General features: G+C 44.4%; 1 protein-coding gene across 3 annotated transcripts in view; it reads left to right on the top strand.

Annotated features, from left to right (window-relative positions):
* DNAH3 (dynein axonemal heavy chain 3) overlaps nt 1–17,589 on the top strand; it is a 536,740-nt gene that overhangs the window by 393,215 nt on the left and 125,936 nt on the right. For all 3 annotated transcript variants that reach the window (XM_056535450.1, XM_056535451.1, XM_056535449.1), the window contains exons 41-43: nt 3,998–4,101; nt 11,178–11,472; nt 13,196–13,375. In XM_056535450.1, the coding sequence (XP_056391425.1) occupies nt 3,998–4,101; nt 11,178–11,472; nt 13,196–13,375 (579 nt within the window). The remainder of the gene's footprint in view (nt 1–3,997; nt 4,102–11,177; nt 11,473–13,195; nt 13,376–17,589) is intronic.

Raw genomic sequence — 17,589 nt, 5'->3', positions numbered from 1 at the left:
TAAGTGCATGCACCAGGGGTGCCCTTTGTCGCCCCTGTTGTTTGATCTGGCGATCGAGCCCCTGGCGCAGGCTTTGCTCTGCTCTGATATCTATCAGGGCATCCAAGTGGGGTCTCAGGAAGTTAAACTTTCAATGTTTGCAGATGATGTCCTTTTGTATCTTAGTAATCCACAGGAGGATGTCACCAAAATGCTCGACTTCCTGTCATACTGTATGTGGGAGGTTTTACGGGATACAAGATTAATGCGACTAAAAGCATGCTTTTGCCCCTGGGAACGGCCTCTCCAAGGTGGTTGCTAGATGCGAGTCCTTTGGGATTGGCGGTGGCACCCTCTTTCATCACCTACCTGGGAATACGTATAGGGAAGATGCCTGACACACTACGAACTACGTACACCTTTTTACATGCATTTTTGCAGAGCTGAACAGATGGAACTCCCTGCCGTTATCTTTTCTTGGTCGCTGTCATCTGATCAAGATGATTAGTTTCCCGCTCTAGCTGTATCCCCTGCAGATGCTCCAGCTGCTATTGAAACAGCTATATGTTAGGTGGCTTAAAGTTTTTCAATGCTTTCTATGGCAAGGCAAATGCCCTCGCATTGCCTTACAGAAGCTCATGTTATGCAAGGCGGAGGGGGGAATTAACTTCCCGAATGTTAGGGGATATAATTTGGCTTGCCTGTTCTGACACGTAAGGGATTGGCTTCATGGGTTTTCTTTCTTCTCTAATATGAGTTGAGATGGCGCTGGCTGGTCTCTGCGGGCGCTGCTACACACTGCCTACACTAGGCTGCTGGCAGAGATCAAGAGCTCTATGCTGCTGTGCGATACGATTGTTGCTTGGAAGGAGATGCGTAAGGTTTTTGGCCTCCCATTTGTTCTCTCCAAGAGAATTCCCTTGCTTTACCATCCAGAGTTCTCAGGATGGGTCCTCCCCTTGGTTGTTGCTGTGGGGCTCTAGGGGTATCACGACGGTGGGGGATCTCATACATAGGGATACCTGTAGGTGGTTCACTCCAGGAGAGATTTTAAGTTCCTTTGGGCTCCCTCACTCTCACTTCCTGTATGCCAATCAAGTCTACACTTTTTGTTCTTCCCGACTGCTGGACCTCCCGCAGGAAGCACCGACACACTCCCTAGACGAGATCATAAGCGAGAGCCCTGGGAAGGTATCAATCTCGGTCCTTTATTTGGCTTTTTGCAACCCTTTTTTGAAAGTGGACCCTAAATGGATTTTTCGTACATGGGAGAGGTGGACCGGGGACGATGACATCACAAACACCATCCTGGCAGGTTGGGAGGCAGTACATAGGAATGTTATAAATGAAAAGTGAAGGGGAACCTATTTTAATATGGAGCATTTGGCCTTGTATGGCTTTAACATTCTGCCTTCCCCCTCCTTCCCTGACAGGATTACTTGTTGCCCCACTTACGAATTTTTACAATGGGGTCTGGGAGTGCTCGGTCATGGCAGATGATTGGCGACTGATACAGACTTATATTTGGGATTGTTGGCAGGTGACTCTCCATTTCATACCACAGTCCTTTTTGTTCCACCAATTAGGAGGGGGACGAGGGGGCGAGGAGGAAGATTCCACGTTTTGTTCATGTGGTTCTTTTAGTGGCATTACGATGCCTTTTTGCCAAATGGTTGGACTCCAAATTTGCCGATGCTGGTTTCTCAACTCTAGGGGTGGACAGGTTGGATGCAGAACGTCATCGGTAATCAGGCACTAAACATTTTTTTCGGAAATGGAAATCTTTTATTGTGACTCACCACGGTACAGCGCATGGTACAGTTTGGAGGCTCTTCGAGGTTCTCTAGGGGCACTTCGTTTACCTGATGACTAAGCTGGTTCACCGAATTCATTCTTGCGTTGTCCTGACCTGCAGAATCCCTTGAGATTCGGAGGAGGGGGCACTGAGTATGGCCCTATGGTCCGGGGTAGTGCTCCATTTGCTTGTATGGGGGTAGATCGGGAGGGGGGGTTGGTTTTGTGAGTCAGTGTGAGTCAATGTGGAAGGGGCTGCTTTGTATTGTTTTCACTCACGGACAACTCAGGGACCTCCATGTACTCTAACTATTGTTGTCCTGTGCCTCTTTGACTTCCTCTTCGGATTGTGAGCTTACAGATTTGCTACTCCTCATGCTACTGTTGTATTCTTGTACCTTTTACTTGACGTTTATTGTCTATGCTGATTTATTTTGTTTTGTTTGAAAAATGTTTAATAAAAATATATGTAAGAAAATATATAAAAATGAAGGCAGGGGGGTGGTTTATCATGATGGAGGAGGTGAACTGGGAGGATTATAAAATGTTAAAGTTAAAGGGGTACTCCCATGCTAAACATCTTATCCCCTATCAAAAGGATAGGGGATAAGATGTTAGATCCATAGACTTGCATTGAGGGGGCAGAGTGTGACGTCACGAGGGGCGGGGCCATGACATCACGATACTCCGTTCCCTGCATCGGCTGTCATCAGCCACAGAGCGATCCTCACTCTGTACAGCTGAAAAACAGGGGTGCTGCAGGAGAGATCGCGGGGGTCCCCAGTGGCTGGTTCCCCGCAATCTAACATTTTATGCCCTATCATTTTGAAAGGGGATAACATGTTTAGTGACGGAGTACCCCTTTAATGAGAGGTACTCTTTAACTGGCTCTGTTCCATGCAATGCTCCCTCTGGGTTGCCATACTGCAGGTGTTAAATCTGCAATTCAGGTCTATTTCCACTTTTGTGGTGGAGATTTTGGAAAATTAATCTACTTTGCTGCTTCTGAAAATGTTGTGGATTATCATTTGGCCATACCGTAAAGCTTGCAATGGATGCAAAACTTAGCCAAACACTATTGCCAATGAATTCATAATCAACAATGATTAAATATGCACTAAAATCTTTCTGGATATATATTACCTCACTTATTAACTCCTAAAACATAGCATTTTCTAATATATACAACTATTAATGATAGTATAACCTCTATTTATTCAATCTGTTTTGTTGTACAATCAACCATACTTAATAGTGTTTCTGTTAAAATTTATACCATTAATATGCTATATATAACATGTAATAGACATCTCTATCTCATCTGATTAGTTTCTATAGTTCAATATTTCCTTGTTAACATGAAAAATCTTCAATACAAATTATCTTATGCACACACTATCAGCAACATTTGCATTTCTTTTTATCATTCATTTGAAATAGCAACACTGTGAATTTATGTATCTGATATATTTTGAAAAAATAAATTTAAATCTATCACCCATCTAACCAGTTTATTAGTATTGTGCTTTAGCCAGTACATCTTTTGTGTGCCTCTCAGGTACCATATAGTTGTAGCTGTGTCTCTTTCTGTCACACATGTTGTGGCTGTGACCATGTGCTGCCTCATGTTCCTGTATGACACTTTAAGGGTACGTTCACACATACGCAGATTTCATGCACAGGATTTGATGCACAGGATTTTCTGCTGCAAATTTCAATGTAAACTAAATGACTGAGCACAGCTTCTAATCTGAAGTTACAAATCCTGTGCATCAAATCTGCGCAGGAATCTGTATGTGTGAACGTACCCTAAATATGAGTTTAGGGCGTACTGTTCAGCAAGTGTAATAGCAATTATAAGATGCTTTTTATGTGCTTTATGCACATTATATATGATTGATCATCAGCATTTGGCTTAGCGGACATTTCCTGCATTGAGGATATATCAGAGTGAGCTGAGGATAGCATGCTGAAATATCTCTTTGAATTGTGACCTGTTATCCCAACTGTTACAAAACACTCATCCTGACCACCAATTGGTTCCTGCACCACAAAGGCCCACCGTGGGTTCTGAGCTCCCAATGAATGTATACAAAATATAAAGCTTTGCTATATTACGCATAGAAAGTAGATTGCAAACCTAAATATAGGGATGGAGAATGGTTTGTACTCCTATATATCTTGTCATAACTTCATTTACATCTCCTAATCTTCTGATTCACAGGAACTGTATATGACTTTTATTTCCACAAACATGGCAGTGGACAGTGGAATACGTGGACTGATTATATTACCAAAGAGGAAATGACTATTTCACCTACAGCCAAGGTACAAATTAATTCATTGCCACAGAATGATGCTGTGAATAATGTAAAATTTGACATTTTGTTAAAAAAGGTTACCAAATAAATATATATATATATGTGTGTGTATATATATATATATATATATATATATATATATATATATATTTTGAGCAGACACACCAATCACCTTCCACCACTACAAAGAAGGGACACACCCCCTTCCCCTGAGAGGATTTCTTACACTGTAAAAAGAGGAATTTTTATAATAAACTAGCTGAGTACCCGGCATTGCCCGGTTTTTCCTTCCTAATCCTTGTTGGGGAGGAAAATAAACAAAGAAGGAAGCTTTTGACTTCATATCCCGTCCTCATATATTGTTGTCATATCCCAACCCCATATCCCATCCTCATATCCCATCCTCATATCCCGTCCTCATATCCCGTCCTCCTATCCTGACCTCCTATCTCGACCTCCTATCCTGACCTCCTATCCCTTCCTTCTATCTCAACCTCCTATCCCGTCCTCATACCCCGACCTCCTATCCCGTCCTCCATTCCCATCCTCATATCTTGACCTCCTATCCCGACCTCCTATACTATCCTTTCCTGACCTCCTATCCCGTCTTCCTATGTCGACCTCCTATCTTGACCTCCTATCCCGACCCATAATATGTGTACCAGGTATTGAAATATCTCCAGCCGTACTGAAGTTATGTGGGAACATACATTTCCCATTGATTGGCATGTGACTTTAAACAAAAACCCTGACCCTCACAAATGGGGGGTAGTTAAGGGTTAAATTAACTATCCTATATTTTAACCCCTTAAGGACTCAGGGTTTTTCCGTTTTTGCACTTTCGTTTTTTCCTCCTTACCTTTTAAAAATCATAACCCTCAAAATTTTCCACCTAAAAATCCATATTATGGCTTATTTTTTGCATCACCAATTCTACTTTGCAGTGACATTAGTCATTTCCCCCCAAAATTCCCGGCGAAATGGAAAAAAAAATCATTGTGCTACAAAATTGAAGAAAAAAACGCCATTTTGTAACTTTTGGGGGCTTCCGTTTCTACGCAGTGCATATTTCCATAAAAATGACACATTATCATTATTCTGTAGGTCCATACGGTTAAAATGATACCCTACTTATATAGGTTTGATTTTGTCGTACTTCTGGAAAAAATCATAACTACATGCAGGAAAATTTATACGTTTAAAAATGTCATCTTCTGACCCCTATACATTTTTTATTTTTCCACGTACAGGGCTGTATGAGGGCTCATTTTTTCCGCCGTGAACTGAAGTTTTTATCGGTATGATTTTTGTTCTGATCGGACTTTTTGATCACTTTTTATTCATTTTTTAATGGTATAAAAAGTGACCAAAATACGCTTTTTTGGACTTTGGAATTCTTTTGCGCATACGCCATTGACCGTGCGGTTTAATTAATGATATATTTTTATAGTTCGGACATTTACGCACGCGGCGATACCACATATGTTTATTTTTATTTACACAGTTTTATTTTTTTTATGGGAAAAGGGGGGTGATTCAAACATTTATTAGGGAAGGGGTTAAATGACCTTTATTAACACTTTCTTTTTACTTTTTTTCTGCAGTGTTATAGGTCCCATAGGGACCTATAACACTGCACACACTGATCTCCTATGCTGATCACTGGCGTGTATTAACACGCCTGTGATCAGTGTTATCGGCGCTTGACTGCTCCTGCCTGGATCTCAGGCACGGAGCAGTCATTCGTCGATCGGACACCGAGGAGGCAAGTAAGGGCCCTCCCGGTGTCCTGTAAGCTGTTCGGGACGCCGCGATTTCACCGCGGCGGTCCCGAACAGCCCGACTAACTAGCCGGGATACTTTCACTTTCGCTTTAGAAGCGGCGGTCAGCTTTGACCGCCGCTTCTAAAGGGTTAATACCCCACATTGCCGCGATCGGCGATGTGTGGTATTAGCCGCGGGTTCAGGCCGTTGATGAGCGCCGGGACCGGCGCAGGACGTAAATATACGTCCTGCGTCGTTAAGGGGTTAAGTGGACATATAAGTAACATGTGACCAAGTATTATCGAAATCTCTCCAGCCGTTTGGAAGTTATGCAGTAACATATATATTTCCCATAGACTTGTATGGGACCTTAAACAAAAACCCCGCCCCTGGCAAATGGGGGTGAGTAAGGGTTAAATGACCCATCCTATGTTTGTTGTTGACATGTAAGTAACAAGTGTGCCAAGTTTCATGTTAATATCTTCAGCCGTTTGGACGTGATGCTGGAACACACACACACATACACATACACACATTGGGGGAGATTTATCAAAACCTGTGCAAAGGAAAAGTTGTCCAGTTGCCCATAGCAACCAATCAGATCGCTTCTTTCATTTTGCAGAGGCCTTGTGAAAAATGAAAGAAGTAATCTGATTGGTTGCTATGGGCATCTGGACAACTTTTCCTTTGCACAAGTTTTGATAAATCTCCCCCATTGAGTTTTGTATATATATATATATACTAGCTGAGTACCCGGCGTTGCCCATTTTTTCCTTCCTAATCCCTGTTGGGCAGGAAAATAAACAAAGGAGGAAGCTTTTGACTTCATATCCAGTCCTCATATATTCTTGTCATATCCCAACCTCCTATCCTGACCTCCTGTTCTGACCTCCTATCCTGATCTCCTATCCCGTCCTCCTATCTCAACCTCCTATCCCGACCTCCTATCCCATCCTCCAATCTCGACCTCCTATCTCGACCTCCTATCCTGATCTCCTATCCCGTCCTCCTATCCCGTCCTCCTATCTCAACCTCCTATCCCGACCTCCTATCCCATCCTCCAATCTCGAGCTCCTATCCCGACCTCCTTTCCCATCCTTATTTCTCGACCTCCTATCTCGACCTCCTATCCCGACCTCCTATCCAGACCTCCTTTCCTGTCCTTCTTTCCTGTCCTTATATCTCGACCTCCTATCTTGACCTCCTATCCCATCCTCCTATCTCGACCTCCTATCCCATCCTCCTATCCCAACCTCCTATCCAGACCTCCTATCCCGACCTCCTATCCAGACTTCCTATCCCGACCTCCTATCCCGACCTCCTATCCCGACCTCCTTTCCTGTCCTCCTTTCCCGACCTCCTATCTCGACCTCCTATCCTGATCTCCTATCCCATCCTCCTATCCCATCCTCCTATCCCAACCTCCTATCTCGACCTCCTATCCCAACCTCCTATCCCATCCTCCTATCCCGTCCACCTATCCCGACCTCCTATCCCGTCCTCCTATCCCGTCCTCCTATCCCGTCCTCCTATCCCGTCCTCCTATCCCATCCTCCTATCCCATCCTCCTATCCAGGCCTCATATTTCGTCCTCATATCCCATCCTCATATCCTGACCTCCCATCCCGTCCTCATATCCCGACCAGTAATATGTGTACCAGGTATTGAAATATCTCCAGCCGTACGGAAGTTATATGGGAACATACATTTCCCATTGATTTACAAAAACCCAGACCCTCACAAATGGGGGTAGTTAAGGGTTAAATTAACTGTCCTATATTTTAAGTGGACATATAAGTAACATGTGACCAAGTATTATCGAAATATCTCCAGCCGTTTGGAAGTTATGCAGTAACATATATTTCCATTGACTTGTAAGGGACTTTAAACATAAACCCCGCCCCTGGCAAATGGGGGTGAGTAAGGGTTAAATCACCTATCCTATGTTTGTTGTTGACATGTAAGTAACATGTGTGCCAAGTTTCATGTTAATATCTTTAGCTGTTTGGACGTGATGCTGGAATATACATACATACACACACACACATGTTGAGTTTTATATATATATATATATATATATATATATGTGTATATATATATATATATACTAGCTGAATACTGTTTTTCCTTCCTAATCCTTGACGCGGAGGAAAACAAACAAAGGAGGAAGCTTTCGACTTCACATCCCGTCCTCATATATTGTTGTCATATCCCAACTAGTGTTGAGCGGCATAGGCCATATTCGAATTCGCGAATATTCGCGAAAATATGGACGAATATTCGTCATATATTCGTGAATATTCGCATATTCGTTATATTCTCGTTTTATTTTCGCATATGCGAATATTCACATATGCGAAAATTAGCATATGTGAATATTAGCAAATACAAAATTAGCACACGCGAAAATTTGCATATGCGAAAATTAGCATATGCTAATTTTCGCATATGCGAAATTTCGTACGCCAGTCTCACACAGTAGTATTACAGCCTTCTTTACACCACACAAGCTGGAAGCAGAGAGGGGTGATCACTGTGATGTGTACTGTGAAGAAAAAAAAAAAGAAAAAAACGAATATTCGTAATTACGAATATATATCGCTATATTCGCGAAATTCGCGAATTCGCGAATATGCGATATTCGCGAATAATATTCGAATTGCGAATATTCGCGAGCAACACTAATCCCAACCCCATATCCCGTCCTCCTATCCCGACCTCCTATCCCGTCATCATATATCGACCTCATATCTCGTCCTCATATCTCATCCTCCTATCCCGACCTCCTATCCTGTCCTCCTATCTCGACCTCCTATCTCGACTTCCTATCCCGTCCTCCTATCTCGACCTCCTATCCCGATCTCCTATCTCGACCTCCTATCCCGACCTCCTATGCCGACCTCCCATCTCGTCCTCCTATCACGACCTCCTATCACGACATCCTATCCTGAACTCCTATCCCGTCCTCCTATCTCGACCTCCTATATTGACCTCCTATCCCATCCTCCTATCTCAACCTTCTATCCATCTCCTATCCAGTCCATCTATCCTGACCGCCTATCCCAACCTCCTATCCCGTCTTCCTATCCCGTACTCCTTTCCCGTCTTCATATACCGTCCTCCTATCTCGACCTCCTATCCCGTCCTCCTATCACGTCCTCCTAACCCGTCCTCCTATCCCATCCTCCTATCTCGTCCTCCTATCTCGTCCTCCTATCCCGTCCTCCTATCCCGTCCTCATATCCCGACCCATAATATATGTAACAAGTATTGAAATATCTCCAGCCGTACGGAACTTATGTGGAACTTCCACTGATTTGCATGGGACTTTAAACAAAAACCCCAACACTCACAAATGGGGGTAATTAAGGGTTAAATTAACTATCCTATATTTTAAGTGGACATATAAGTAACATGTGACCAAGTATTATCGAAATATCTCGAGACGTTTGGAAGTTATGCAGTAGCATATATTTTCCATTGACTTGTATGGGACTTTAAAAATAAACCCCGACCCTGGCAAATGGGGGTGAGTAAGGGTTAAATCACCTATCCTTTGTTTGTTGTTGACATATAAGTAACATGTGTGCCAAGTTTCATGTTAATATCTTTAGCCGTTTGGACATGATGCTGGAACATACACACATACACATACACACACACACATTGAGTTTTATATATATACACATATATACTTGCTGAGTACCCGGCGTTGCCCGGTTTTTCCTTCCTCATCCTTGTTGAGGAGGAAGCTTTTGACTTCATGTCCCATCCCCATATATTGTTGTCATATACCAACCCCATATCCCGTCTTCATACCCTGTCCTCCTGTCCCGACCTCCTATCCCGTCCTCCTATCCTGACATGCTATCCCCACCACCTATCTCCACCTCATATCCTGACCTCCTAACTCAAACTCCTATTCAACCCTCCTATCCCAACCTGCTATCCCATTCTCCTATCCCCTCCTCCTATCTCGAACTCCGATCCCGTCCTCCTATCTCCACCTCCTATCCCGTCCTCTTATCCCGTCCTCATATCCCGACCTCCTAACTCATCCTCCTATCTCGACCTCCTATCCCGACCTCCATCCCATTTACGTTGAAAATAAAGTATGCCTTTACTTACTATCGGCTTGTGACATCCATTCTGCCCCACGGGTGAGCGCCGTACCAGGATCGTTTCTTCACTTCACTGAATGCTTCACATACATACATACATACACACACACATACACACACACGTTGAGTTTTATATATATATATATATATATATTTATATATATATGTGAAGGGGGCGTAAAAATGTGAGATATACATGGTCAGGATTAAGTACTAAATAATATTGATTCAGAAAAAAATAGTTATTTTATGCCTCCAAAACTACTGAATAATTTTGCGCAGTGTCACTCATTGCATCTTTTATGCGCTACTTTTTTGGTGGAACATTTTCAGATGTTGTCCATTGTTTGTGCACCATGGAGCGAAAAATGCAGTGGACACAAATGTATTAACTGCGTAAGGTTTTTTTACACTGTCAAACTTTGCGCATTGCCTAAATTTTTTATAAAAATATAGAACATCAAGGAGCACACTTACCAGCCGCCTGCAGACTCCTGAAGCCAGACTACTACTACTCTCATCATGGAACAGACTCCTTTCCATGATGGGAGTAGTAGTTCCCTGGCTGCGGGAGTCTGTCGATGGCTGGGAAGGCTACATTAGTGCTTGTACTACTACCCCCATTATGGAACAGATGTTCCATGTTGGGGTTAGTAATACAGAGGATAAAGGATTGATTTGCAGGGGGTCTCACTTCTGAGACCTGATGCGATCAGCAGTTATAAAGCAGAGGAGCAGGCGGCATGCTGCGCTCCCCTGCGATGTTCATACTACTGTGTAAACTTTCATTTTGAAATCCCCCGCCAGGAGCCCTGAATGGCCGGTACCGAGGAGCAATTCAGGGTTCCCGGCTGGGTTTTTAAACTTTTACTTTGACCCCCTAATGTATGCCCCCATGCATATTTATAATAATGAATTGGCCCCAGTGTGTTTAGAATAATTATTTGGCCCCAGTGTGTTTAGAATAATTATTTGGCCCCAGTGTGTTTATAATAATTATTTGGCCCCAGTGTGTTTAGAATAATTATTTGGCCCCAGTGTGTTTATAATAATTATTTGGCCCCAGTGTGTTCATAATAATTCAAGGCTCATTTTGCTTGTAAAACAAGGATATTTTAAGCTTCAAAATATATTTTGTGAACATAGCCTTAGACAAGCAAGGTTTGTGGTAATAAGTGATATCCCTCTTCTTCCCCAGGTATCTGACCTAATTATACCTACAATGGAAACTGCCAGACAGTCCTTTTTCTTAAACTTATATATAGAACATTCTGTTCCTTTGCTGTTTGTGGGACCAACCGGAACAGGGAAATCTGCAATCACAAACAGCTTCTTGATAAAGCTTCCGAAAGATAAATATATTGCCAACTGCATCAATTTCTCAGCAAGGACCTCTGCAAATCAGACCCAGGATATCATCTTTTCTAAGCTAGATCGCAGAAGAAAGGGCCTGTATGGACCACCTGTCGGGAAGAAAGCTGTTGTTTTCGTGGGTAAGACACTTTGCTATTAATCATTGATTACATTAGTAATTAAAACAAACACATCCATTGTTTAAATATTAAACATTTATGCTGTATTCTCTTTTTATATCTGTTTTTCAGTGGTGTCAGTGAGATCTTAAAGAAGAAGCCAGTTGCATTGCACTCCTCTCATGATACTGAGCGTTAAGGAGTAATGTTGCCCATTAAAGGGGTACTCCAGTGCAATTTTTTTTTTTCAAATCAGCTGGTGCCAGAAAGCTAAACAGGTTTGTAAATGATTTCTATTAAAACATCTTAATCCTTTCAGTACTTATCAGCTGCTCTATACTACAGAGGAAGTTGAGTTGTTCTTTTCAGTCTGACCACAGTGCTCTCTGCTGCCACCTCTGTCCGTGTCAGGAACTTTCCCGAGTAGGAGCAAATCTTCATAGCAAACCTCTTCTGCTCCATAAAGTTCCTGACACGGACAGAGGTGGCAGCAGAGAGCACTGTGATCAGACTGAAAAGAACTAAACAACTTCCTCTGGAGCATACAGCAGCCGATAAGTACTGGAAAGATTACAATTTTTTAATAGAAGTAATTTACAAATCTGTATAACTTTCTAGCACCAGTTGATTTGAAAACATTTGTTTTCCACTGGAGTATCCCTTTAATGTTGTGAGGTGGCAGTAAATTATACAACTGGGGGATGCTGAGTTACAATCACCACTGATATCATTTTCTGCCCTATTTTCGGACATACTTTGAAGTGAATGCCCACCATGGACATAATTTTTCATCTAAATAGGTTAAAAAATTATTTGATTATTAAAAGGATATTCCTGATTCCAAAAGTCATTCCCTATCCACATGATAAGGCATAGGATAAATATAACAAGCTGATCACTTAAAATGAAAATAAATTTTCTATTATAATAAGAAAATTATAACTGCTCCAATTAAAGGGTCAATGACAATGATAACCTGTAAGGCTATGCTCTCTGCAAAACCAGTTATATCAGAGGTCCACAACCCAGTCCTCACGGCCCACCAATATCCCGTGTTTATTCAGTTACTTCATTAGGGCAGGGTCACACGGGGCACATCCACAGTGTATTTCATGCTGTGGATGCGCCAATAGCAGTCACAGGGGGACTGCAGAGCGAGCTCCCGGTTGCGTCCGGTTAGCTCTATGTGTCCACTCATAGTGGGGGATTTCTACAGTGGGAAATCAGCCTTTACTAGCGGACACACAGAGCTACCCAACCGCAGCCACAGTCCTTCTGTGACTGCCATCAGTGCAGGTAAAAATTCTAATTGTAGACTATTGGTGGGCCTTGAGTTTGGTTGGAGACCTCTGAGTTAAATTATCTTTAGTTTCAGAGACCCATTTTTATACAATTACCTTATCCATAATTCTTGTATAACATTTTATGGCCATATGGCCATCATAGAGGGGGATCCAGCCAGCCCTAATCATATTGGTGACATTTAATGCTACAGCAAACACTATAGTAAAAATGAATATTCAGACTGAAATGTATAGCTTCCTGGAGAGCTAACAGTCAAGTGTTTATGTAATCAGACCCACGTGGATCAGCTGATCGCCCACCTGGCATCAATAAAGAAAGATTGGCGTGATAAGACAGACAATCCCTATTAAGATGCTATAATCATACTATTTCTTTAATAATTCGAGAAATATCCAGTTGTGCCCTGTTTTATATCTGGGGCTCTTTATTTTCTTTATAGATGATCTGAACATGCCAGCAAAAGAAATTTATGGAGCCCAGCCACCCATTGAACTGTTGAGGCAATGTATAGACCATGGACACTGGTACGACAGAAAGGACACTTCGCGACTTGATATCACTGATGTCTTATTTTTGGCTGCAATGGGGCCTCCTGGAGGTGGGAGGAATGACATTACCGGTAAGAAATGAAAAAAATATTGCAACTGATACGTGTGGTACACTCTTCCACACCTTTGTGAGGCAACAAAATAAAATATTCCTAGTATAATGTAAATATGTTTTAATGGCCAGATATAATATTTCACTGCACATATAACCACAGTTGGCAAGTTTACAGCAGTATTCCAAGATTTATGAGGCATTTTATAGGGCAGAGTAATAGCATATGCAGGAAGTAAAACATGATGGTTGTTGATTATTCAGTAATATCATGAGAGTATAGATATATTATGCTGGCACATATTGAAGAATCATTGAAACAGGTGTAGATTTGTGGATGAGAATGTCTATCAATCTCAGCCAGCAATTAAACTACATACATATACATTATATATATATATATATATATATATATATATATATATCAACAGAAGAATGCAGCAGCACACTGCCAGCACAAAGATATAGGTGAAACATGAATATGCAGTTAAAACATGGAGAGCTATACAGCTATGGTGTAATAGATGCAAATGTGAAACTATGAAATAGTGAGGCACTTAGCTCGCAAATTTGTCTCCGCCGGCGGTCAAATAGCTTGGACCGTCCCACCGCGATAAGGTAGCCTCCTGGGACGGACCCTACACTGTGTATATGCCTCTGTGTGAACAGTTGAGTAAGCATGGCAGGGTCTGGAACATCCAAGACACCTTATATACACACCTGATAGAGGTGGGTGGGGTGCAAGGCCAACATGGAGGTAGCCACTCCCCCGTATGTGCAATACAGACAAAGAATAAGTCAGCCAGCACTTTAGTTGATACCAAACTATTATATGGACCTGGCCTACAGGTGCACGCTACTAGGCTAGATATACAGCAACAGAAGAATGCAGCAGCACACTGCCAGCACAAGGATATAGGTGAAACATGAATATGCAGTTAAAACATGGAGAGCTATACAGCTATGGTGTAATAGATGCAAATGTGAAACTATGAAATAGTGAGGCACTTAGCTCGCAAATTTGTCTCCGCCGGCGGTCAAATAGCTTGGACCGTCCCACCGCGATAAGGTGGCCTCATTGGGACGGACCCTACACTGTGAATATGCCTCTGTGTGAACAGTTCAGTAAGCATGGCAGGGTCTGGAACATCCAAGACACCTTATATACACACCTGATAGAGGTGGGTGGGGTGCAAGGCCAACATGGAGGTAGCCACTCCCCCGTATGTGCAATACAGACAAAGAATAAGTCAGCCAGCACTTTAGTTGATACCAAACTATTATATGGACCTGGCCTACAGGTGCACGCTACTAGGCTAGATATACAGCAACAGAAGAATGCAGCAGCACACTGCCAGCACAAAGATATAGGTGAAACATGAATATGCAGTTAAAACATGGAGAGCTATACATCTATGGTGTAATAGATGCAAATGTGAAACTATGAAATAGTGAGGCACTTAGCTCGAGGCCGTAAATGTTGGCACTCCTGAAATTTTTCTAGAAAATGAAGTATTTATCACAGAAAATGATTGCAGTAACACATGTTTTGCTATACACATGTTTATTCCCTTTGTGTATATTGGAACTAAACCTAAAAAGGGAGGAAAAAAGCAAATTGGGCATAATGTCACGCCAAACTCCAAAAATGTACTTGTCACGATGCCGGCTGGCAGGAGGTGGATCCTCTGTGCCAGAGAGGGATAGCGAGGACCGTGCTAGTGGACCGGTTCTAAGACACTACTGGTTTTCACCAGAGCCCGCCGCAAAGCGGGATGGTCTTGCTGCGGCGGTAGTGACCAGGTCGTAACCACTAGCAACGGCTCACCTCTCTGGCTGCTGAAGATAGGCGAGGTACAAAGGAGTAGGCAGAAGCAGAGTCGGACGTAGCAGAAGGTCGGGGGCAGGCGGCAAGGTTCGTAGTCAGGGGAGATAGCAGAAGTTCTGGTACACAGGCTTTAAACACACAAAACGCTTTCTCTAGGCACAAGTGCAACAAGATCCGGCCAGGAAGTGCAAGGGAGGAGGATAGATATAGTCAGGGACCAGGTGGGAGCCAATTAAGCTAATTGGGCCAGGCACCAATCATTGGTGCACTGGCCCTTTAAATCTCAGGGAGCTGGCGCGCGCGCGCCCTAGAGAGCGGAGCCGCGCGCGCCAGCACATGACAGCAGGAGACGGGAACGGGTAAGTGACCTGGGATGCGATTCGCGAGCGGGCGCGTCCCGCTGTGCGAATCGCATCCCCAACGGCCAGGACAGGGCAGCGCTCCCGGTCAGCGGGACCGACCGGGGCGCTGCGGAGAGAGAGGCGCCGTACGCGCTCCGGGGAGGAGCGGGGACCCGGAGCGCTAGGCGTAACAGTACCCCCCCCCTTAGGTCTCCCCTTCCCTTTGTCTGGTAACTGCCTCCCCTGGGATGAGGACACCGGGAAAGGATGGAGGGATTCCTCAACAGCAGGCGGAACAGCAGGAGTAGGGATGGGGAGGGAGGGCAGAGGGTGAGACTTGGCACGGGGCAGTGTGACACCAGGACGAGGGCCATGAGGGGACACAGAAGCTTGCCTGATGGAACTGGGAGGGGGGGAGGGGCATTTCCTGTGGCAGGCAGAGTCCTTAATGACCTTAGGGGGACCGGATACAGGAGGAACCACAGGGTCACGGCAGGGAGTACTGGGAACCGGTTTTAGACAGTTCTTGGAACAAGAGGACCCCCAACTCTTGATCTCCCCAGTGGACCAATCCAGGGCAGGGGAATGAAGTTGAAGCCAGGGAAGTCCAAGGAGAATTTCCGAGGTGCAATTGGGGAGGACCAAAAGTTCAATCCTCTCATGATGAGATCCGATGCTCATAAGAAGGGGCTCCGTGCGGAAACGTATGGTGCAATCCAACTTGGCTCCGTTGACCGCGGAAACGTGGAGTGGCTTGACAAGACGGGTCACCGGAATGCGGAATTTATTCACTAAGGACTCCCGAATAAAATTCCCAGAAGCTCCAGAGTCCAGGCAGGCCACGGCTGAGAGAGAAGAGCTGGCTGAAGCAGAAATCCGAACAGGCACCGTGAGACGTGGAGAAGCCGACTTAGCATCAAGAGACGCCACACCCACGAGAGCTGGGTGCGAGCGTGCGTTTCCCAGACGTGGAGGACGGATTGGGCAATCCACCAAAAAATGTTCAGTACTGGCACAGTACAGGCAAAGATTCTCTTCCTTACGGCGATTCCTCTCTTCCAGGGTCAGGCGAGACCGATCCACTTGCATGGCCTCCTCGGCGGGAGGCCTAGGCGCAGATTGCAGTGGAGACTGTGGGAGAGGTGTCCAGAGATCTAAGTCTTTTTCCTGGCGGAGCTCTTGATGCCTCTCAGAAAAACGCATGTCAATGCGAGTGGCTAGATGAATAAGTTCACGAAGATTAGCAGGCATTTCTCGTGCGGCCAGAACATCTTTAATGTTGCTGGATAGGCCTTTTTTGAAGGTCGCGCAGAGGGCCTCATTGTTCCAGGATAATTCTGAAGCAAGAGTACGGAATTGTACGGCATACTCGCCAACGGAAGAATTACCCTGGACCAGGTTCAACAGGGCAGTCTCAGCAGAAGAGGCTCGGGCAGGTTCCTCAAAGACACTTCGGATTTCCGAGAAGAAGGAGTGTACGGAGGCAGTGACGGGGTCATTGCGGTCCCAGAGCGGTGTGGCCCAAGACAGGGCTTTTCCAGACAGAAGGCTGACTACGAAAGCCACCTTAGACCTTTCAGTGGGAAACAGGTCCGACATCATCTCCAGATGCAGAGAACATTGGGAAAGAAAGCCACGGCAAAACTTAGAGTCCCCATCAAATTTATCCGGCAAGGATAGGCGTAGACCAGGAGCGGCCACTCGCTGCGGAGGAGGTGCAGGAGCTGGCGGAGGAGATGGTTGTTGCTGCTGTAGCTGAGACTGAATCTGCTGTAGTTGTGACTGGAGTTGCTGTGTCATGGAGGTCAAGTACGACAGCTGGTGATCTTGTTGGGCGATCTGACGAGCTTGCTGGGCGACCAGCGTAGGGAGGTCAGCGACAACTGGCAGAGGAACTTCAGCGGGATCCATGGCCGGATCTACTGTCACGATGCCGGCTGGCAGGAGGTGGATCCTCTGTGCCAGAGAGGGATAGCGAGGACCGTGCTAGTGGACCGGTTCTAAGACACTACTGGTTTTCACCAGAGCCCGCCGCAAAGCGGGATGGTCTTGCTGCGGCGGTAG

The sequence above is a fragment of the Hyla sarda genome, chromosome 8 (assembly GCF_029499605.1).
Source record: "Hyla sarda isolate aHylSar1 chromosome 8, aHylSar1.hap1, whole genome shotgun sequence".
Classification (NCBI taxonomy): Eukaryota; Metazoa; Chordata; class Amphibia; order Anura; family Hylidae; genus Hyla; species Hyla sarda.
The sequence above is the reverse complement of the archived record's forward strand: the minus strand, read 5'-3'. Positions and strand labels throughout refer to the sequence as shown.